The sequence below is a fragment of the Mytilus galloprovincialis genome, chromosome 7, assembly GCF_965363235.1.
Source record: "Mytilus galloprovincialis chromosome 7, xbMytGall1.hap1.1, whole genome shotgun sequence".
Taxonomy (NCBI): Eukaryota; Metazoa; Mollusca; class Bivalvia; order Mytilida; family Mytilidae; genus Mytilus; species Mytilus galloprovincialis.
Window position 1 is genome coordinate 24,381,567 of NC_134844.1, and position 23,126 is coordinate 24,404,692.

A 23,126-nucleotide genomic window follows, 5' to 3' on the forward strand; every position below is an offset into this window, starting at 1 on the left:
TTCACTATCAGAGAAGCTGTAAGGTAGTACCATAGCCCAGGGACAGTCTGTACTATACTAAGGATACTGATAACTTATAACAATGTTTATACAAGTGTGCAGATATGAACAGTAAGTATAGACAGTTCCTGCTTCGCCTGTTAACCCATGTCATACCGGATACAAAAGATAAGTTTTATGAGCATCAGAGCAGTTGTTAGCTTCTTATTATCGCCTGATAAATAGATAGTATAGAACCATCATAGCAGCTATAAACCCATACTATGCCAGATAAAAGAGATTAGATTAAACCGTCAGGGCAGCTATAATCGTCTGATAAGTATATAATATTGAAGTATCAGAAATGAATTAAGCTTATATAATCATCTGATACATACTAGTAGATAATATTGCATTATCAGATCAACTTTAACTCCATACTATCGCCTGATATATAATATTGACCTAGCAGAGTATTTGTTTGTATATTCCTCCGCCTGTTGTATAATATCTTCTCCTGGTGAAACTATGAGCCCATGATATTGCCTGATTATTAGATAAGTTTTAGGGGAACGGCAGTCACCATTGTGTTATAATCTTAATCACTATAAAACAAGCAAACATGCCAACAAAGACAAACAAAAAGGCATAAAGACACAGCACATAAACAGAATACACAAAAGTAGCATTGCATAATAACACAATGAAGGAATGTATAAGTAGCGAGCCACGTCAAATGGATATAAAGAAAAATAGATAAAGCAGTAAAAGTAACAATTTAAAAAGACAAATGAAAGATCGCTATAAAAGGTTATTATAATGATAAACAAAGACAGTACCTATAGAATCTATACTTCAAGACTAAAGTGCATTATTTATGAAGTTTAAACAGACTACTTTAAAAATTTAAAAGCAGTAAAAGTAACAATTTAAAAAGACAAATGAAAGATCGCTATAAAAGGTTATTAAAATGATAAACAAAGACAGTACCTATAGAATCTATACTTCAAGACTAAAGTGCATTATTTATGAAGTTTAAACAGACTACTTATCAATAAGGTTTTGGAATATTCCGATTAATTTTTTTTTCGTTTTTTTTTTTACATAACCCTGGTTCATCAGCTTTTATTCATCACACTGGTGACGTTTTATAAAGTCTTAGTAGCAGCTGCAAGCCCGGTAGTCAACACTCCTAGGCAACACTTCTGTGTTGACATGAATTATCATTGATATGGTCTTTATTATAAATTAACTGTTTTGAAATACAAAGGGGTTTCTACCTCATGGAATAGATTCCCTTAGGTGTATTTGGCAAAATTTTTAGAAACTTTTGGTCCTTAATGCTCTTTAACTTCCTACTGTATTTAGCCTTTTTACATTTTTGTCGAGCCTTCGACTTTAGTCGAAAAAGCGAGACTAAGCGATCCTACATTCCGTCGTCGTCGGCGTCGTCGGCGTCGTCCACAAATATTCACTCTGTGGTTAAAGTTTTTGAAATTTTAATAACTCTCTTACAATATCCTCAGTTCGTACCAAACTTGGACAGAAGCTTGTTTATGATCATAAGATAGTATCCAGAAGTAAATTTTGTAAAAATAAAATTCTATTTTTTCCGTATTTTACTTATAAATGGACTTATATTTTCTGCCAGGAAACAACACATTCACTCTGTGGTTAAACTTTTTAAAATTTTAAAAACTTTCTTATACTATTTTGGATTTGTACCAAACTTGGACAGAAGCTTGTTTATGATCAAAAGCTAGTATCAGGAAGGAAATTTTGTAAATGACTAAATCTATATTTTCATATTTTACTTTTAAATGGACTTAGATTTGCTGCCAGGAAACAACACATTCACTCTGTGGTTAAACTTTTTAAAACTTTAATAACTTTCTTATACTATTTTGCATTTGTTCTTAACTTGGACAGACAGAAGCTTGTTTATGATCAAAAGCTAGTATCTAGAAGGAAATTTTGTTTTCTTCCAGTTAACATTATATTCAGTCTGCAGTTAAAGTTTTTAAACATTTATTAGATTCATAAACTATCCTGGATTTTTACAAAACTTGGACAGAAGCTTCTTACAATCAAAAGATAGTATCAACAGGAATATCTCATTGATTTATTTCCTCATTTTTATTGAGCCTGCGATTAACAGAAAGAGTAGGCGAGACACTGGGTTCCGCGGAACCCTTACGAATTGTTTTATTCCAGGGTAACTGATGCGTCTTGTCTGTTGTTTGTTTAATTTTTGATATTGGAGTGTATATTAATGGAGCCCAATCAGAAAAGATTGAGTTTGTGTTAATGGAAAGAACATCATCAATAGATCTGAAATTAAATGATCTGGCTTTTTTTTTTTAAAGAATGTTACCTTTTATGAACATAAAAGTTAATTTTACATGGTCAGAAACAACCACAGACTTTAAGTAGTTTACCAGAATTATAATTAAATACGCCACACGCATGTTTCGTCTTCATAAGACTCATCTGTGATTCATCTGTGACACTCAGATCAAAATAGTTATAAAGCCAAACAAGTACAAAGTTAAAGCGCATTGAGGACCTAAAATGCCAAAAAGTTGTGCCAAATACGTCTACGGTAATCGTTGTCTGGGATAAGAAAAATCCTTAATTTTTGGAAAAAAAATCAATTCAGTTTTGTAAACAGGATAGTTTCCTAAAGTTCATATCTGTGAATGAGGTGTTGGTCGTAATAACGTTTACATTAAGCAGTTTTCTCCTATACCTTTTGTACTGTCGTACATGGGACTACAACACTAAACATTAAAATATTTCAATAGGAGTAATTTCTGACATTCTAAACATAATGGATATCTGGTGTGAGGTAATCACTTCTTCAATTATAAAGTAAAACTATTGTAGCTGGCCTTTTATAAATACTGGCAAATGGTTTTTTGTAAAGACCTCAAACCTGCGTTTCCCGAGTATCCTGACACACTGAGTGAGTATTTGTTTTCTTCACTCATTAATGCAAATTTAGAATAGTTAGCTTCCATTAGATTTCCTTCCCAATCTACTAAGACAATGCTTAGTTCATGCGTGCCATCTTGGGATAAACGGTAAATATTCTCGTTTCCTGAAATAATTTTAAAAAAGGAAATTAGTACACAACCATGTTAAATACGTCTATGCATAAAAAATGTCGGTAATGTGTAACTTAAAAAATTATATAGTTTTTTTTTTAAATATTGGACTGCAAGGTATTTTTTTTTTTAGAGAGAGAGAGATAGTTATCAAAGGCACCAGGATAATAATTTAGTACGCCAGACGCGCGTTTCGTCTATATAAGACTCATCAGTGACACTCATATCAAAATACTTATAAAGCCAAACAAGTATGAAGTTGAAGAGCATTGAGGATCCAAAATTCCAAAGAGTTGTACCAAATACGGCTAAGGTAATCTATGCCTTGGATAAGAAAATTCTTAGTTTTTCGAAAAATTCAAAGTTTTGTTAACAGGATATTTATAACAATGACCTCATATAATGATATTCTTGGCTGGTGAAACCCTCGAGGACGAAAGCCCACCAGCAGCGGCATCGACCCAGTGGTGTACATAGTTATCAAAGGTACCAGGATTATAATTTAGTACGCCAGACGCGCGTTTCGTCTATATCAGACTCATCAGTGACACTCATATCAAAATATTTATAGAGAAAGAGATACCACTTTTCAGTCCCTTGCATTCGAAAAAGAGCTAACAAATATATAATTCAACAAATACTATTTATATATATTCAGATAATCACAACTATATATACAATTTTATGTTAATTTTTGCAGGGGTTTAAGACGCTTGAAAGTACGGTAGACATGTAGAGGCTGCAAAAATAAGGATCTTCTTCTATCTAGATATAAATAACAGTCATAACCAGAACGATAATTTGTTTCACGATGTTAAATATTATTCATTTAGTTTGTAAAGGAAGTCATTCTGAATTATGAATATAAAGCAAGCCTTGGTTAAACAAACTGACTATGACGTCATTTGGTGGCGTTATAGAATTTTAGCAAAATAGGCTAATTGCAGGAACACTTCGGCTTAAAGAAATAAATGAATATAAAATTAAGCCACAAGCGTCTGCCAAATGTTGTTGCGTTTTTTCGGGGAGATGGGTTTTAGTTGATTGATAGATACAATAAACAATGAAGTGTGTATATATCTTTCTTGGCAACTGCTGTGCTCTATGTTAGTTCTAATCAGATGCAAGACCACAAAAATCCAGATTTGGCGAGAATTTCCATTTATTTTTTGTGTTTTTGAAGGGCGTTTAAGGGTATATTGTAAACTTAAACAGTTTTTATGTTATTTAGCTTTTAAGATTAAACATTTGATTCTTGAAATTAGAGTCAGCTTGAAATACATTTGATGTTATGGCCAAATTATTCCTTCTCCTTTTGATATCAAAGACATGTCTGTAGCGGTAAAACTGTTAGTTGTACATAATTAATCCTGTCATGAGCTCTAAGTAAAAGGTATTCTTAAAATACTCAGGCCAATCCAACGTCATAGTGACACCATAATAAATATTTCTTCACTTCAATAAGATTTACGTGGTCATATTTTTCTAACTATCGTAGAAAAAGTAATGACCTAGCCAATGGTCTTTATCTACTCTTCCAAATCCGTTTGAATATTCCGACCATGTTCTGTAAAAGTCCACAGATCCATCAGTTCTCTTCTGTATTACCTGTGTGCAAAAATAAAACATAAATACAGGTGTTCTTAACTTAAACATACCAAAACCTCACAAGGAAAACAAAAATGAGTGAATCCGGAATTGAAAACGATTTAAAGTTTTATTTATAAGATCTCATCAACCTGTCCACTTTTAAATTATAGAGTTCTTTAGTATTTCAATTATTATGTTTAATTGAAGGGAAAGAATAACACACAAAACACAGTCTATACTGTTTTAGGTCCTTTAAGATAATAAACCTTTCTACATCGTTGATGTTGAATAATATAATCATTCGTGATCATTTATCTACTTCATTGATTGCAATGAATTACATTGATTTTCTTCCCAGTTAGATAAAAACCGATAATTTCACATGTGAAATAAACGTGGTTATTTTGCTCTCTGACGTCATATATAGCAATAGGCGTTGTCAAGACGTCTATAACGGTGGATCAAAACAAATTATGAACGCGTAGAAAAAAGATCTAGTTCCTTACATGTTTTACATTAATTTCTTTTAAAAAAGCCATTTGCAAATGTAATAAAAAGAATAACTGATTAAAGGATTCAAAAATTGAAAAATATTCAAATCGTGACCGAACAACACTGATAATTAAATCATGCGCTACGCGCTTTCGTGAATTAATGTGCTGTTTGGTGACTCATTGAATATTTTTCTCTATTTGAATTCTTGGATTAGTTATTCTATAATTATCTTTATAGATTCTGCTTGTTTCAAGATAAAGCTTCATTGTTCTGTGACTTAAATGCTAGTTTTTGGAAAGATTAGAACTTGTTTCTAAATTTTACTAAGGCACTGGCCTCCCTTACAACACGACAGGTTAGCTACTGTTACTAAATGTATTCACACTGAAATATAGTTCCCTATAGTTCTCATGTATGTGCACTTAATACACATATAAACTGAAAAAATGGGTATATTTTTGGAGTATTTCATTCAAGAATGTATGTTATTTTGGTGTGTTGATGTGCAGGCTTTTTTTTAAAAACATTTTGATTAGGTAATTCGGCATTGATGCAATTGGGTATTGACAACTGTCATTATCACCAAACAATCAGAGACAAGGTGGACCTTTAATTACAATGCCACATCTCCTAAACTGTCAATCAAATTGACCACAGTACATAATTATACAGAACATCTCAATATACAAATATTTGACCTCATAATTGAATACACACATGTTTATACTAGATGTTTGATATATATAAGGATGATAGATTTAATTATTGCCTATTACTAATACTTTTGATCTAAAATACATAAAGTTGTTCTGCAAATTATGTCTGAAAGATAAATGATTAGTGGATTAACAAGATCTTTTAAAAAATGAAATATGAATATAAATATGAATATATAAAAGCTATTCAAGTAAGGCCTATAATTTACTTGATAAATTTCCAATAATTATCTGTAATTGATCAACAAATTAGATTAGTTCACTTATTTTTTTTTATCATCAGGAATTGACTTGAAAAACAGTTTTAATTATAACAAACCATTGTTTATTAATTTATTCCCCATCAATCATTAGGTCTATTTTAGTCATTTGAATTTTTATTAGAAGTGAATATATATTTTTCCAATCAAGAAAGAATCCACATTTTAACACAATAATTTTTTTTTAAATTTTTTTACGTTGAAAAAGTACATTTTCAATGCCCTGTGTTGAAAAATACTTTAAAAATTGATCAAAGACACTCTACAGCTTTTAATCTTCAATGTCATATAACCTATGTTTCAACTAACAAGAAGAATTTTTGATTTCAATTGGTTTTTTTTTTTTTTAAACATGTTCAGAACAGGTGACATTATTTTGATAAGATATAAACTGGAATTTAAATAAAATTGTGCAAATTAAGAGACCCATATTATTTAATTAAATGAGCTCATTTCATTCTCATACTGGAAAAACACTTTTCCTTCTAAAAACTTTCTGTTAATGCAATTGTCAACAATAGTGCTTTATTAATGTTCATTTCCCCCCACCATACCTTTGATTTTTTTGCAACTCAATTAACATGGTTTTAACTGTCATGAAAGTGTATGAGGATATGAAAACATTGTTCGAAAAGAAACAAAACCTATTTTCAGAAAACATGCTGCCATATTTGGTCATATTTATAAATTAACTGTTAACACAACTTTGACATTTTGAAATACTAAGGTCTCAGGAAAAGATAACATTGGCTGCACAACTTATAAGCATTTTTGGTTCTGAATTCTTTTCAATTTCAAAATTTATTTGGTTTTTTTTTAACTTTTTTTATTCGTGTCTTATGTATCCGAAATGCGCTTCTGGCCCAAGCATAACATTTAAAACCTGGTATATATGATTATTCATGATACTGAATACGGTCTATTGGTTTTGTTTTTATACTTACTGTCCATTTCTTGTTTCCGCTCATGATGCAGTAAACAAATATTTTACGAGACGTCATTTTTCCTTTAGGGTAGACCAAATATACACCATCCTTATCACTAGAGATATCCTCACATTCAGAAGGTAATTCTACAAAACGGTTGCAGATATATAGGCAGTACAAAATGGCTGGGTATTAAACAAACATTTTTTTAAACGTTATAAAAAGTAAAATCACGAAAATACTGAACTCCGAGAATACAAAAAGGAAGTTTCCTAATCAAATGGCAAAATCAAAAGCTGTAACACATCAAACAAATGGATAACAACTTTCATATTTCTGACTTGGTACAGGCATTTTCTTTTGTAGAAAATGGTGAAATAAACCAGGTTTTGAAACTAGTTAAACATTTTACTTATATAACACTTGTATCAAATTCCATTATATTGACATTTACAACGAAGTAAACAAAACAAACAGACATACTAGACAAGAATGTCAATAATGGAGTATAAATGTATGGATGTGTGTGTGTGGCACGATATTGTAATTGTGTTGAAAATTTGAAAAGTTATCAAATTCTGAACTTGTTGAAATAAGTAGCAACATATTTGAACCCATACTGAAAACTCGTTATCCACTTATTTGTCTTATGTAGACTTAACGTGTGTAGCGAACCAAATTATAAACCTTGTATCGTTGCAAGTGTTTTTTTTTTCTTTAAGGTGGTACCTAACACTACAGGGAGATAACTCTGTAAAATCAGCTTAACGTTTTAATTACGTTGTGTTGTAAAGGGAATATTAAGCTTCTCAATGATAAAAAATGGTGTTTGTCAAACTACTATATAACCAGTGTAATTTTTCTGACAAAACGGTTGTTTAACAATTTTTGAAATTTTTATATTTCTGTTAAAGGGTCAAAGTAAATACTTTATCAAATTTTTTTGAAAATTAAACGAGCCAAATTTATTTTAGCTAAAGTGTTGGGTACCACCTTAAATATACAAAAAAAAAAATAACTGCGAGAAAACACATTAACTCTCAAAAAAGCGAGATTTTGTGTTTTGACACGGTAAGCGTCTCCAACATTGCATAAACTACCAACCATGCATCAAATACAAAAGTTCATTCAGATTCTTTTTTTTTTTATCTAAATAATTATTTTATAAAAATATTTATAAAATCACTAATAAAAACTTACTTCGGGCACACCTTATACCGTTCCAATATGTTGAGCGGATGCAACTGCATATACTATTTATACAGTTCAAATCGTCTTGACATTCTACTGAATCTGTGCAAGTTTTGCCCATTTCTTTCTCTGGATGAAAACAAATAATGAAGTTTTGATAAGTAAAACTTGAAAGAAAAACGTTTGTGCAACAATACACAATAATAAATACCTGATAAAAATTGAGAACGATTTCTTTTCATCCAACGTGGATTTATGGTTCTTGGTTCATGATATATGCAAGGAATCGTGTGCCGTTTAAGAGTCAAGCTTTTTTTTTTATATTTGTGCTATCTGGAAAATTTTATTTTCATAACAAAGGTTCATAGATGTACACAGGATAAACTGTTCAATAATCTGGCAACCAAGATTGACGGATGACAAGTAACATACGATTTTAATGGTAAGAAACATTCAAAATGACAGATTCACCCCAAAATAAAGACAATAGCTTATATTTTAGCAAGAATATTCTGTTTCTCTTCATGTTCATCAGGGTTACTCGTGGAGAAAGATAGATAAGAACAAAACAACACCAAGACAGCTTTTCGCTCTCTTACTTATTTTTTTTAATGTTTCAAGTAGCTTGTCCCGCAAAATGGAGATTGGCTCATATGAACCTTGTGACACGATGCGAAAATGTCAAAGACTACTGTTTTTGGAACTTCAAGTATTTGTACAAGATGAAAAAGTTATAAAAAAAACCGCTTTTTTCTTTACAAACACACACATATATATATATATATATAAAAAACAACAAGACATTGTCCAGATAGTGTGACTTGCAGTAGACTGGCCATTCCAAATACCAAAACATAACTTATATCACATGACATAAAACAATCAACAAGAATCTTATTCTCTGATAAAAAAAACAAATATATATGGAAAATAGTATATAGTTGCTGGTTTCATAATCTATTTCACTAGTGTATAAAACATCTTACTTTTGACACAAATAGTTCCATTCCAAACAAACTGTTTACAACACTGACAAATACCATCTATGCATAAAAGTTTTCCACTGCACTCATTAGTATTTTCGCATGTTGAGTTGATCGTGAGTTCTAAATATATATATAAATATGATTGTTGCCAGATAGTCGTGATTGAAACGTTAACTTGATTGTATTTAAAATGAAAAGGAAAATGGCCATTATTATATTATAGTTCGTTTCTGTGAAGTGAAGTCCTAAACATAGCGAAACGGATATATTTGGCCATATTTCCATTTTAACCATAGTATTTAAGAAAGATAGGCATGAGACATGGCATTACCAAAAAATATCTTTTCATTAAATCGTCATCTTAGTACAAGACAACTTAAAGCAACAAATAATTTTGGTTTGGTCCATATTTACATTTTAAAAAAGTGCCAAGACCTCAAAGATATGAATATTTTGGATTTTTTTGCACTTCTGTTTTATTAATAGAGTTTGTATCCGTTATATTCTAAAGTTTATAAGATTTCTTATATATCATACAACACAGATTATAAATACAGAAATCCGACTAATTAATGTATGAAGAATAACGAATATTTGATCTGATAGATTTGTAATACTTCTTGATTTTCGAAAAAAAAGGTTGTCTGAACGTTGTTTATTTTTCAAGAGTAAAGTATTGATGGCAGATCCTTGGCTATAGTAATAACTTGTCTAAATTTTGGTGCAATCTACCCTTTAAAAAATATGTTGACCTTGACCGATCTTATCTGCCTTGTGATTGCTGCCTCATTGACCCAATATATTGTTTTTTTCGTTTATTATGAAACACTGGTTCGAATATGATATGTGATTGTTCTATCGAGTTCATTTATATAAACTCAAAATCCATTTTTGTTCTTTTAACACACAAAAAATAACTTAGTATGATAATGATATTTTACTTTTATCAGCTCGAAGTGTCGTCATGGATGTTGATTGGGATTCAGCCGATGATTGTGTAGTTAGTATGGTGTTGTTATCGGTTACAGTTCTCTCTGATGTTGTCATTGTCGTCACTTCAGTTGTATCCATATCTGAAACTAACAGTAATTCATACATTATTCTTTATTCAAACGGATCAATTTACATTAGGGTATGGATTTTAAAAACAGAATGAAATAATTTGGCTGATAAACTTCAATATTATGATTTAATTGGGCACAAAGACTGAAGAAATAAACAAACAAAATGTACTAGTTTAGCCGGCGTACGTGATTTCACCATCGGGGTTTGATGGGGTTGGTTTTAATTATTGTACGATCTTAAGTTTTCTGAATTACTGCTGTTTATTGTCTATTCGTCTATTTGTTCTGTGTGGTAGTTATCTCATTGACCTAATATATTGTTTTTTTCGTTTATTATTATAATTAAACACTGGTTCGTATATGATGTGTGATTTACATAAACTCAAAATCCCCTTTTGTTCTTTTAACACACAAAAAAATGATTTTATACTATAATAATTTTCTACTTTCATCAAATCTAAGTGTCTAAATGGATGTTGGTTGCGATTCAGCCGATGCTTGTGCAGTTAGTATGTTGTTGTCATCGGTGACAGTTCTCTCTGGTGTTGTTATTGTCGTCACTACAGTTGACGGATAATCTGTATTCATATCTGAAACTTATTTTGATGTGTTTTGTCATTTTATTTTGCAATTTGATTAGGGACTTTCCGTTTTGACTTTTCCTCGGAGTTCAGTATTTTTGTGATTATACTTTTTACAGTAATTCATACATTTTTTCTTTATTCAAATGGATAAACTTACATTGGGCATGAATTTCAAAAACATAATGAAATAATTTGGCTGATATACTTCAGTATTGCAATTTCATTGGGCTCAAAGACTGAGTTAACCTTGGGTGATTGATTGGTATTAATTATTGCTCGATCTGTAGTTTTCTTATTTACTGCCGTTAATTGTCTATTCGTCTTTTTCGTTTGGTTATGGTATTGTTTTCGTGGTTTCCTTCTGGGTTTTGTTTTTAATGCCAAACATTTTAATCGTAAGAAATGATCCATATAAATATATATTCCATATACAAATTGCAAACTGTATTATTGAGGAAACTGCCTTATCTGAAAAGTGACAATATCAAAATAATCTTACCTTTTGGAACGCATGTGTGACCGTTGTGTGATATATTCTTGTTTTCTGGACAAACACATGTATACGAAAGTAAAGTTGAATCGTCTGACAGTACACGTGGTTTTGGTAAACACAAGTATTCACAGTTCACCTGAATATCATCACATACATTGTGTCCTTTTATGAAAAAGTGAAAAGTTACAGTTTCAAATTTCATCAATAAAAATTTTAAATGAAGAGACAGGGTGATTTGAATCTTCATCAACACCATTATTCATAGCTTAGGCAACCTAAATCAAACTCAAGTGCAGACATCGAGGACTAGCTTGATTAGGAGCTGATGTACAAAAATCAATGAAAGTATCCCCAAAAAAGAAATGTTGATACTCACGATCGTCATGTTGTTCATTACCTTTCATATTATGTCTGATTCAAGCAGATTTTTTTGATGAGAAAGACAACTATGGCACCAGTTAATAGTGCTGTTCTGATCTGTTTGTTTTATTGAGCAGGAGTCTCCAAAAACACATGTAGCTCCCTCAGCTTGCTTCTTTTAATAAAGATGGCATTTTGATCATGCTTTTTAAATTGTGCCATTTTTGATTATTAGCACCTTGTTCTTGTAAGTGCTTATTCAGTTTATATTTGTACTGTTGATAATTATGTTGATTGACGACAAATGATCTATCAAGGTATCAGTGAAATTTGTGTGCGCGTAAGCTAAAAAAAAACTTAGCATTTGTCAGGTCATCTGAATTATTCTTTTATCGTTGTTTTTAGTCCTTGCGTGTACGCCTGTGTTTTTGTAGGAGACTGGTTTTGGAGGTTGATGTGGTAATTATACTGCCTGTGTGTTTTTTTAGTGATGCCTGTGATCCTGGTAACGTATAAATCATATCCTTTCGTCTCATGTTGCGTATGGTTTATCAATTAAATCGATGTTGATATAAAATGTATGTATAGTGATGTGAGTTTTTGGTGTATTGTTTTGTGAAATGAAAAAAATAACGATTGTCTTTCATTTTTCAACTTCATTAGCAAGTGCTTGTTAAAGAGAATTTGTAACATTTTACAAGCAAACGGTTGCAAATGTTATTATAGAGGATAGTTAAGGCAATGTGAATTACAACAACTGTTCAGAAAATACATTTAAGGTGGTATGGGAGACTAAATTAGAAATGATCGAATTTGTTCATACTTTGCCAAAGCGTAGTATCTATTGATATATGTTCAAAAATATAATTAAAATAATAGGTCACCGCGCATTTTCTAAAGTTATGGGTTGTGACAAAATGACACATTTTGTATGGATTATATAGGAAAAAACATCATTATGTAATTATAAGCTAAACTAAATGATAGAAATGTAAAATGAAATACGAGAAGATAGCTTTTTGAAAATACTTTGTGAATATCAAAAGAAGAGATAGGGTCGCCGTGCGTTTTTTCAAGCTAGAATACAAAATACCAAAATTCCATGTAGATTCCTTCAGAAAATGCACTATATTAGAGTTACCTCCCCTTAAAATGCGAATTAAAAAAAAAAGCATGAAAAATCAAGCAATGATAATTTACACTTATAAATATATTAATATTTTAAAGTTATAATCTTACAAATTTGTTCTTTTAAATGCAGATTCAAATTTGTTAACTGCATTCCTTCATCAAATTTTGCTAACTTGATTGACAATTTGAACCTTAGATTCTCTGTTTTTCACAATCCGAGATGGCAAAAGACAACCATACAACCTTAATATACAAGGACGTATTTCTGCTCAAGGCGACGTCACGTCACTAACAATACGTCGTCGACCATGGACAAGTGCAATAGTTTGGACGTTATGTTCCCGCGATAATCTAAACAGTTATTGTGCTACAGTCATTTTTGTATTCTTGTCTTTCATTTTTGCTAAATTGCTTTGTCTATATGTCATTCAAAGGTACCAGGATTATCATTTAGTACGCCAGACGCGCGTTTCGTCTAAATAAGACTCATCAGTGGCGCTCATATCAAAATATTCAAAATAAAGCCAAAGTTGAAGAGACTCAAAATTCCAAAAAGTTGTGCCAAATATGGCTAAGGTAATTTATGCCTGAGATAAGAAAATCCTCTGAGCTTTTAATTTTTCAATTTGATAATGGACTTTCCGTTTTTAATTTTCCTTGGAGTTCGGTATTTTTTTTTAAATCTCAACTTTCATCGTGAAACTTATTTGCTTACCCGAATTTTGTAGAGATTCATGATACACTTTGATACCCATTGGTGAATTAAGACCTAGTACGGTTTTTTGGAAGTGTTTTCCTGTATATTTATGAGCCATGCGAATATCTCCTCCCGACCAGTCTGTCCAAAAAATATTATCCTCAAATACAGCCATAGAAAATGGATGAGATATCTGTTCATTATTATGTAATACGGTACGGATTCGGGAACCATCTAAATCAGCAGACATGATAGTATGTAGTTTAGCATCAATCCAGAAAATTCTACTATCAATGTAATCTGTAAAATAGTTACCAAAAGAAATGTATGGGAAATAAAAAGTGACATCCAAGGATATATGTAGTGAAATATATTAATCGGTATGTATAACAAATACTTTAATACGCATATAAATTTAAAACAGAGTTATTGATTTAACAAAATGTATGTACCTGAGCATTATCCTACCTCCAATACATTTCTAGAAATATGAATGTTTAACAGTAACCGCGTGGAGAACGTGTATATTTCATATTGGGTTAGTAGGCGGGGCTTATTTCAATACACCATATCGCTATTTGGAAATCTTTTCCGCTTGAACCGGTTATCTGTTCCGCTTGAACTTTTAACGCCATACAACAACTACTTTTCCATTTTTGCGTAAGATATTTTCTGTTATGACGTTAATATTTTACGGGAACTTTTGTGAGATCTAGTTATGGCAGGCAGATAAGGTGTATACATGGTTAGCAGTTGTGTTACATGTACGTCCTCTTATAAAAAAACAACACGGCGTTGAGCAAAATCTGAAAGGGCTTCTACGATCGAAGACATAGATAATAGACGATTGAAACGAATTCATTAAAACACTTTTAAAACTTTCAAACCCTGGCATAAGTTTTTTTTATAGACCAATAGAAGCAGGTTCTTTATTCTTAATCACTTTGCTATGTCACTAGTATAAAAAACACATGTTAGTATAGTCGGTACACAGTGTGCTAGTGTGTGACCTAATACGATATACCTTTATATGGAGTCAGTAAATTCCATATTGGGATTTGAGGTTCACTCACTCCATATATATGGAATTTATTTACCACTTTTATATCGTATTAGGTCACTTGCACACTATCATATAATCAATTGTATCCACTTTTTTTGGAGCATAAGACATTTTTGAATTCTTGGCTAAATCAGGACAGGTACAGTTGACCGATATTTATTAAGAATTATAGATTTAAAAATACATTAAGGTAACAAAACGTAGAGGCTCAAAGGAGACTGTGTGGTTCACCTTATATTTTCATTTACAATAATGCATGATATAATGTAACCGTTACATTTTTTGCTTAAGTTCCAGAGAAATCAGCAACAAACTGCATGTTCCCCTTATGTTTTGTTTTTAGCCTTGTCTGTCATGTTGGTCATCGGACACATGTTTTAAACTAATTACCTTAATGGTGATTGCAATCAAGTTTTGTTAAGTTTACTCTGTGGTTTCAGGAGAAGACTTTTGTAATACCACTGAGAGGTTTAGCTAGCTGTAAAACCAGGTTTAATTCACCATTTCTACATTGTACCAAGTTAGGAATATGACAGTTGTTATCCATTCGTTTGATGTGTTTCAGCTTTTTATTTTGCCATTTGATTAAAGAATTTATGTTCTGAATTTTTTTGTTTTTTTTTTAAATTTTTATAACAATGTATTTGTGCACTGAAATTATCAGTAAAACAATAAGAAATAATAAAAGATAATGAATGCAAACATTTTGCAGTGTAGAAATTGAAATTTTAACACACTATATTCCAAAGGTCAAAGTTTGGAAGGGAAAACGAAATTTCTTTTGTTTGTTTCAAATGGCTTTAAATATTTTCCTTAAATAACTGCTTTAAATTAGCTGTTATCTTCGTTAACCTTACCAAAAATATTAACATCATTTATAAACAAAAGCAATCACTCGTCTGAATTTTCTCGTTAAAAATTATGTGCAAATATTGGCCAATTGATTGGTGTATATAAAATGTCTTTCGGATGGTGTCGTTTGAAGTTCTCTCGCACAAAATACACATGTATTATTTTTTCCGACTTGAGGTTGGTACCGATTAAAAGTTTAAACCTGCTGCATTTGTTTTGCACCTGTCCTTAGTCAGGAACTTGACTTTCAGTTGTTGTCGTTTGTTGATGTGGTTCATGAGTATTTCCTGTTTTTATATATAGATTAGACCGTTTGTTTTCATGTTTAAATGGTTTTACATAAGTCATTTTTTGCTTTTCGGTATAATGGTTTACTTTTATAAATTGTGACTTGGATAAATGGTTGTCTCACCGGCACTCATATCACATCTTCTAATATCTACGGATAAAGTTGTTTTGATTCATATATTTTTATTAGAAAGTTGTAGAAGGTAACTGCCTCTTCAACCTCTCTGTGATTCATATTTTTTTTTCAAATTCGATCACAAAATGTTAAAATCGACATAAATGCGGGGAAAACACATATTTTAACTCATACGAATAACAACATCTGGCAAAAAAAAAAAAAAAACTGACACGAAATCAATTTTATTATTTTTTTTTTGTCGTCGTTACAAAACACTGAATAGCTTTTGTGTTTTAATCGAATGAAAATTCCGACTGAAACTAAACAAAACGTCGATTATTGAATAATATTGCTACATAGTTTTAAAAGAAGATTGTCACACAGTTAAGGCATTTTTGTTTAAACCTCATCAGTAGCTTTGTAACTACTATTGTGCAAGCAGGTATACACATATTATTTACTCACCGATAGTTATAGCATTAGGCCATACGACATCATTTGTAATTATTTTTCTGTTTGATCCATCCATACCGATTCTTTCTATCTTTGGGTCTTTTCCCCAGTCCGTCATATAAAAATATCTATAATTATAGATTTATTTTCAAAATAAACCGCAAAATCAATTTCTACTCTATTTGTTTGAACAAATAAGGGACAAATAGTTTAAGATTAAATAAAACCTTAAAAAAAAATCAAATAAATTTATATCATAGTGTACAAAGAATAAAAATATGGGAAGACAAATGCCAAAATGGAACAACTGTAGGATAAACTCCCAGTGAATGACAGTCAATCTCAGCTGAATGCATAGCCGATTCAAGCCCAATTGAATTGAAACGAAACATATTATTTTTATCCCTATTCAAAGAGGTACATATTTACAACGTACCCATGTATTGGATCTAAAGCGATTCCTCTTGGTTCATCTAGATCATTATCAATTATTGTTGCTTTTTTATCGCCTTCGAGATTTGATACTTGAATATTGTTTAGTCCAGTGTCTGTCCAGTACAAATGGTCATGAATCCAATCTATAGCAATACCATCAGGTGTGTCTATATCCTCTTTTACAATTACTTGTTTCTTGATCATCATACCATCCTTTATTTCAGATCTAAAAATATTTGAATAAAGCTGTAAATGTTTTCTTACAATCTGTATGTCTGTAAGATTTAATTTACAGTAAGGTAGTGTATCCCTAAATTTGAGATACACCATGCTTAATAACAAAATAATTGAATTGTCTTTCAACCTCGTTGATTATAATGACCATTTAAAGTTTCTCACATATATTAAAATTCCATTTGTATATGCTGTTTTGTCAATCTTCATTCCATTTATCATTTGTATAATGCATATTTTGTTATGTTTTTCATCATTAGACATAAAAAAAAAAGCAGATGTGGTACGATTGTCAATGAGACAACTCTTCACATATACAAGATGACACAGAAATTAACAGGGTTTATTAGAGCTTTGCTTTGAAATTGTTCTTATCGATTGCTACTTGTTTTATAACAATCAAACTCTAGCTCATTAAGGAGATTGAAATCTAACAAATTATATGACTATAAATTTTCTGCTTTCTCATTGGATAAAAGCTTAAAAAATCCTCTTTTCATGTACCGAAATATCGATATGCTCAGACATTCCAAGGTCATTTCGTTAAATTTTGGTGTATTTTTCTCTTTTTGTTATTTTCTTTTTTTTTTTTTTGGTAAACTTTATTGAACATTTCATCTTTTGCAGATGATATATTTAGTGCTAAAATAGGGAGCAATTTTAAAAGTATCTTGAACAAAAACTTGAGGATAAATAGTCATATAATAAAACCATTGCTGACTTATTTCAGTTGATACAATGATTTATCAACCCAAGAAACTTGACACATTGGCCGTTGGCCTCTGTGAATATCATATCTTAGTGTTGATAAATTTTTGTATCGACCTAATCAAAAGTCAATTATTGTATATTAATTGACTGCATACATTTGTTTTACTATGATATAGTTTTTATCAGTCCTTAATTATGTAGATATAGCATATAGGTCATATATCTTTAAACTTCTTCCGTACCTACATGTATTTTAAAAAACAAAATATGTCTAAGCTTTGAAATCAACAGATTATTTTACTTATGTTCACATGGGTGCATGATGGAGTTACAAAAACTTTAACCATTTGAAGATTATTCTCTAGTAACGCAAGTATACATTTAAGAACTGTTCACTTTCTTTTTTTTAATCCAAATACATTAACCTACAGTTGTCGAATAACTCATTCAAACATTGTTTTTCAGAATTTAGAAAAAAACTTAATCTTAACACGTCATTACATTATCAAAAGAAAATGATCACCAATATATACCTAGCTATTTGTTGTATTGAAACATCGGACCAATATACATATTTATCTTTGTAAAAATCAACAGAAACAGGTCTGGATAGTCCATCCACCAACGTTTCTTGGAACCAAGTACCAACTACTAACTTTCTAATATCGTTTCTATTTGCGAGTAGTAACCACGGTCTTGGACCTATAAAATAAATATTTCATGATACTATTTCATTAAAACATGAAATGTGGTATGAGCGCCAAATCTCCATCCAAGTCACAATTTGTAAAAATAAACCAGTATAGGTCAAGGTAGGGACTTCAACACGGAGCCTAGACTCACAAGCATAATATTTTAGAACTAAAAGAATATCAAGAGAAAATCATTAATCACTGGTAGAAAATATCGAAAACTAATCACTTAAATGTGTCCTTTGTGGTAAAAAAGAATAAAAAAAATATTTGTTCTTTTATAAACATTTGATATATTGTTCTTAACTAAGGTTTAAACTACCTCTCGAAAAACTGGCATTGCATGATGTTTCCGTTTTTGTGTATTAAAGATTAAGATTAATAAGAAATACAGTTTCAAGGATGCTTTACTAACGTACTTTTCTTAGTGTTTTACATCGCATAGAAACTAATAAATATTCATTAGATTAATGGGTAGATGCAATTAGATACGTTACTTTTTTATGTGTCTATGTCCTTTATATTCCTATGTATTTTGACGTGTGTTTTTGTAGCAGTTCAATGTTTCTGTTGCTCCGTTTTGTTTCCTCTTAAAGTTGGTGTGTTTCCCTCAGTTTATTTTGTGACTCGGTTTTGTTTCAGTTAAATCGATTTATGACTATTGAATAGCGGTATACTACTATTCCCTTTTTTGTTTGGAATTTAATTCCGTTATGTTGTATATCTGTGATATATGTTTACACATTTACACGTTAACAAATTATGTCTGTTTGGTTGATCGCTGTAGTGTTTTTTTTTTTGACATTCCTTATGTGAATTTTTCAATTCAATATTTATGCTTATACTTTTATACATTGTACTATGGTAAATTTGTGTATTCCTGTCTTTAATATTGGCTAATATGTTTAATTCATATGACATTTTTGTATTTCTTTGTTACACATTTGTTTGTTTTTATTGATTAAGATTAAAACACCATGTTGACTGCTGTACCTCTATTTTTGATATTTTACCAATTATATAGATATAGGAAGATGTGGTATGAGTGCCAAATAACAATTTATAAAAGTAAACCATTATATGTCAATGTATGGCTTTCAATGAATGTCTGTTTGTTTTGCTCGTACATCGTTGTCAATATAATAGAATTTGATTCGACTATCATACAGATTCAATCCACTATTTTCTAAATAAAAAATGTCTGTTCCTAGCCAGGAATATGACAGTTGTTATACATACATTCGTTTTATATGCTTTTGATTTTGCCATTTGATTATGGACTTGCCGTTTAGAATTTTCCTCGGGTGTCAGTATTTTTGTGACTTTACTTTTTACTAGCATTTACTTTCTTTTTTATTAGCTATACACGCGCCGCAGATTATGAGTTAGAATAAAAGAGGGACGAAATATACCAAAGGGACAGTCAAACTCATTAATCTAAAACAAACTGACAACGCCATGGCTAAAAAGAAAAAAAAAGAAAAAAAAAACAACAGCACACATGACACAACATTGAAAACTAAAGAATAAACAACACGAACCCACCAAAAAACTACGGGTGATCTCAGGTGCTCCGGAAGGTTTAGCAGATCCTGCTCCACACGTGGCACATGCCGTGTTGCTTATGTGATAACAAATCCTGTAAATAGTCTAATTCGATAGGTCGAATTCATGAAAGGGAAGGGGATTTTAATTACGTCGTCAGGAACATATCCGATATCATTTGTGAAACGGTTATTCCATAACTGTCAACCAACTCTTGATGGCGTCCGTAAAATTTACGAAGGGATGATTTCAACTTCACCATTTGGAACTCTTGGTTTAATAGCTTCCTTGCGAGCAGCAACCCTCTATCAAGAAAATCATGATAGGAAATGCAAGCACGGGAATATCCTATCAATTGGGAGATATATACCCCGTATGCAGGTGCTGCTGGAATGTTGCTACTTAGAAATGGAAAGTTCACAATTGGAAAGCTGAAATTATCTCTTTTGTCGTAAAGTTTTGTTTTTAACCGACCCTCATTGCCAATTTCTAGATGTAAGTCAAGATATGAGGCCGACTTAACTGTATCTGTAGTATCTTTTATCTCTAGCTCGATGGAATAGCTGCGTTCTACATAGTCACCAAATTTTGAATTATTTAGTGAAAGAACATCATCTATATAGCATTAATAATAGAGTTAAAGGATATTGCTAACTTATTATCTTTCTTCCTAAGAAGTTCCTGCATGAACTCAGCCTCATAATAATAAAGAAACAAGTCGGCAAGTAGAGGGGTAAAAGTTTGTTCCCATTGGAATGCCGACAGTCTGTTGAAAAACACGTCCTCCGAACGTAACAAATATGTTGTCAATCAAGAAATCAAGCATCTTGATAATATCAGTTTCAGAGACTTTTTTGTTTGAATCAGAGTGATCCTTTACAAAGTAGGATTTATCCCTCCCTAAGACAAGATACTTGTATCTTCTTTGGCCATTCTTTTTTATGAAGCAAAGCAATACCAACTCTTTCAATTTGTCTCTTAGTTTGGAATGTGGAATACTTCTGTAAAAAGTAGAAAAGTCAAATGTTTAATACTGTTACAAGATGAAAAAGAGTTAGATTGTATTACTCTAAAAGTATCCACATCTGATTCACGCCACCTCTAGAATAGGCAGTTTCACAATAACTTTGAAGCCCGTCTTTGATTGCCGATAAAACAGATGTTAATAATTTAGAAAGAGGTTTCATGGAAACACGTGGAACACCCAGCAATATAACGTTGTTTGTAAGGACACTTATGTAGTTTAGGTATCCAATACAGTGATGGAAGATCCAGTTCTTCATCTTTGGTTGAAATTCCAAAGGAACACAGGACAGACCTATGATTATCCAGGATTGCCTCTGTGGTAAGTGTCGTGAGGGTATATGTTGAGTTTCCAAGTGAATTGTCAATACCTAATTCGTTTATCAAGCAGTTAATGTAATGAGATTTACACACAAAAACGATGTTGTTTGGTGCTCTATCTGCGGAGACAAAAGCATATTTGTCATGGAGGTTGGATAGGTGTTTTGCAACATTTGGGTCTTTAAAGATTGACGTAGCATGGGTATTGATAGACCCATTCAGTTTCTTAATTCTGATTTGTATCAACGACCTCACTGCCTTAATCCATTCGGAAAGAGTGTCTACGTCTTCCTTCTCGCGCTTAACATATTCGAAGGAAAACAATTTGTCAACATCATTATAATTTGTTGTATTCCCTAAAAAAAAGCCTTCTTTTTTGTTGATATATGCTATTATAACTACCTTTGTTAGTTTGTTATGATCTTAATGTTTGGTTTGGTGTTGCTTTCAAAACGTTTGGCCTTACTGTGGTCGTTAATGTACGTGTTTAAGGTTATTCCAGAAGTTCATGTTGTTTAAAAGAAAAATACTTTCAATGGGTAGGTTCAGCTAAATTCTTCTCGAGGATTCACGTATCGACGTGATTTAAACGAAATATTTTGTCTTAAATTTATAGTTGGTATAATTATGTATTGTTCTAAAACTTCAGATGAAATTCTTATTGACAAAGAATAAGAGGAGTTATATTTAGACGCTCAATCGCACAGAAACATTTGTAATACACACGGATGTATAATATACAAAGGGGTATTTTTTAAACTGAAATTCAATTCGTTAAACAAAACAAAAAAAGACAACAAGTTTAATGACAAAACGTTAAAAGGACTTTTTTTTCACAATATTTTATGAGCTGTATATTAAGTCATATCGGGTAACAAATAAGTATTTGTTTGTTCGCTGTTGACTCTTACCATTCACTTTACATGTTGTTACACCAGCTACAACGGTCTTATTATAGCCTTCAATACATTCACATTCATAAGTTCCCTGTTTATCGTTACATAACTGTGAACAAATGGGAGCAGTGATAACTGTGCATTCGTCAATATCTGAAAAGATATTATAAAAAAAATGATCCACATGTTTTCTTTTTATTCTGAAATCAAATTACAAAGAACAGAAACACAAAATTTGTATTAAATTTTTTCATATGTATTAAAATATTTTTTTGACCGAAAATGTTTTAACTGCAGAACGTTTTTTTTTTAGAATATGATGATAATGTCATTTATTCCATATTGATAAAATTTTAGTAGGTTTGTCTGTATAAATGGGATTTTGAATTAAAAAAAAAACATATTCACCTGCGGAAAAGAATATTCACCGCGCAAAATGTCGCGTGCTTTTATGTGCATAATTTTGGTAAAAAAAAAACGTTCGATGTACAATTGGTTTTGGTAAATATCAGTTTTTCAAAAGTCAATAAAACTACATATTTACGTCATCAAAAGACAGTAATTGTAAAATATTGACCTTGTATAGAATTTTAACAAAAAGTTGACAAATAGACATAGCATGCATGCTATTCCAAGCTTATTATCAGTGACAAAAATCAATCAACTGGAATCTGATTAGAATCTTAGTGTTAATCTTTAGTGAAATAAAATAAACATTTCTTTTTTTTCTGCATAAATCAACTTTATAATGAAATTTCTGAAACACTAATAAACATCATTTAAAATCGACTGGACGCGAATTTTCCGAACAATACCGATTTAAGCGCACTTTTTGTTTGAGTATTGATCAAAAGACAGAACATGACTTACTTAGATGATTAAAAGACAGAACATGACTTACTTAGATGATTAAAAG

General features: G+C 31.1%; 1 protein-coding gene across 3 annotated transcripts in view; it reads right to left on the minus strand.

The window, feature by feature from the left end:
* Positions 1 to 23,126, minus strand: part of LOC143082606 (low-density lipoprotein receptor-like) — a 35,348-nt gene that overhangs the window by 1,745 nt on the left and 10,477 nt on the right. For all 3 annotated transcript variants that reach the window (XM_076258369.1, XM_076258367.1, XM_076258368.1), the window contains 12 exons: positions 22,226 to 22,363; positions 18,267 to 18,435; positions 16,790 to 17,014; positions 16,366 to 16,481; positions 13,598 to 13,879; positions 11,398 to 11,553; positions 10,192 to 10,329; positions 9,251 to 9,370; positions 8,274 to 8,393; positions 7,092 to 7,219; positions 4,598 to 4,694; positions 2,915 to 3,079 (listed from right to left, as the gene is read on the minus strand). In XM_076258369.1, the coding sequence (XP_076114484.1) occupies positions 2,915 to 3,079; positions 4,598 to 4,694; positions 7,092 to 7,219; positions 8,274 to 8,393; positions 9,251 to 9,370; positions 10,192 to 10,329; positions 11,398 to 11,553; positions 13,598 to 13,879; positions 16,366 to 16,481; positions 16,790 to 17,014; positions 18,267 to 18,435; positions 22,226 to 22,363 (1,854 nt within the window). The remainder of the gene's footprint in view (positions 1 to 2,914; positions 3,080 to 4,597; positions 4,695 to 7,091; positions 7,220 to 8,273; positions 8,394 to 9,250; positions 9,371 to 10,191; positions 10,330 to 11,397; positions 11,554 to 13,597; positions 13,880 to 16,365; positions 16,482 to 16,789; positions 17,015 to 18,266; positions 18,436 to 22,225; positions 22,364 to 23,126) is intronic.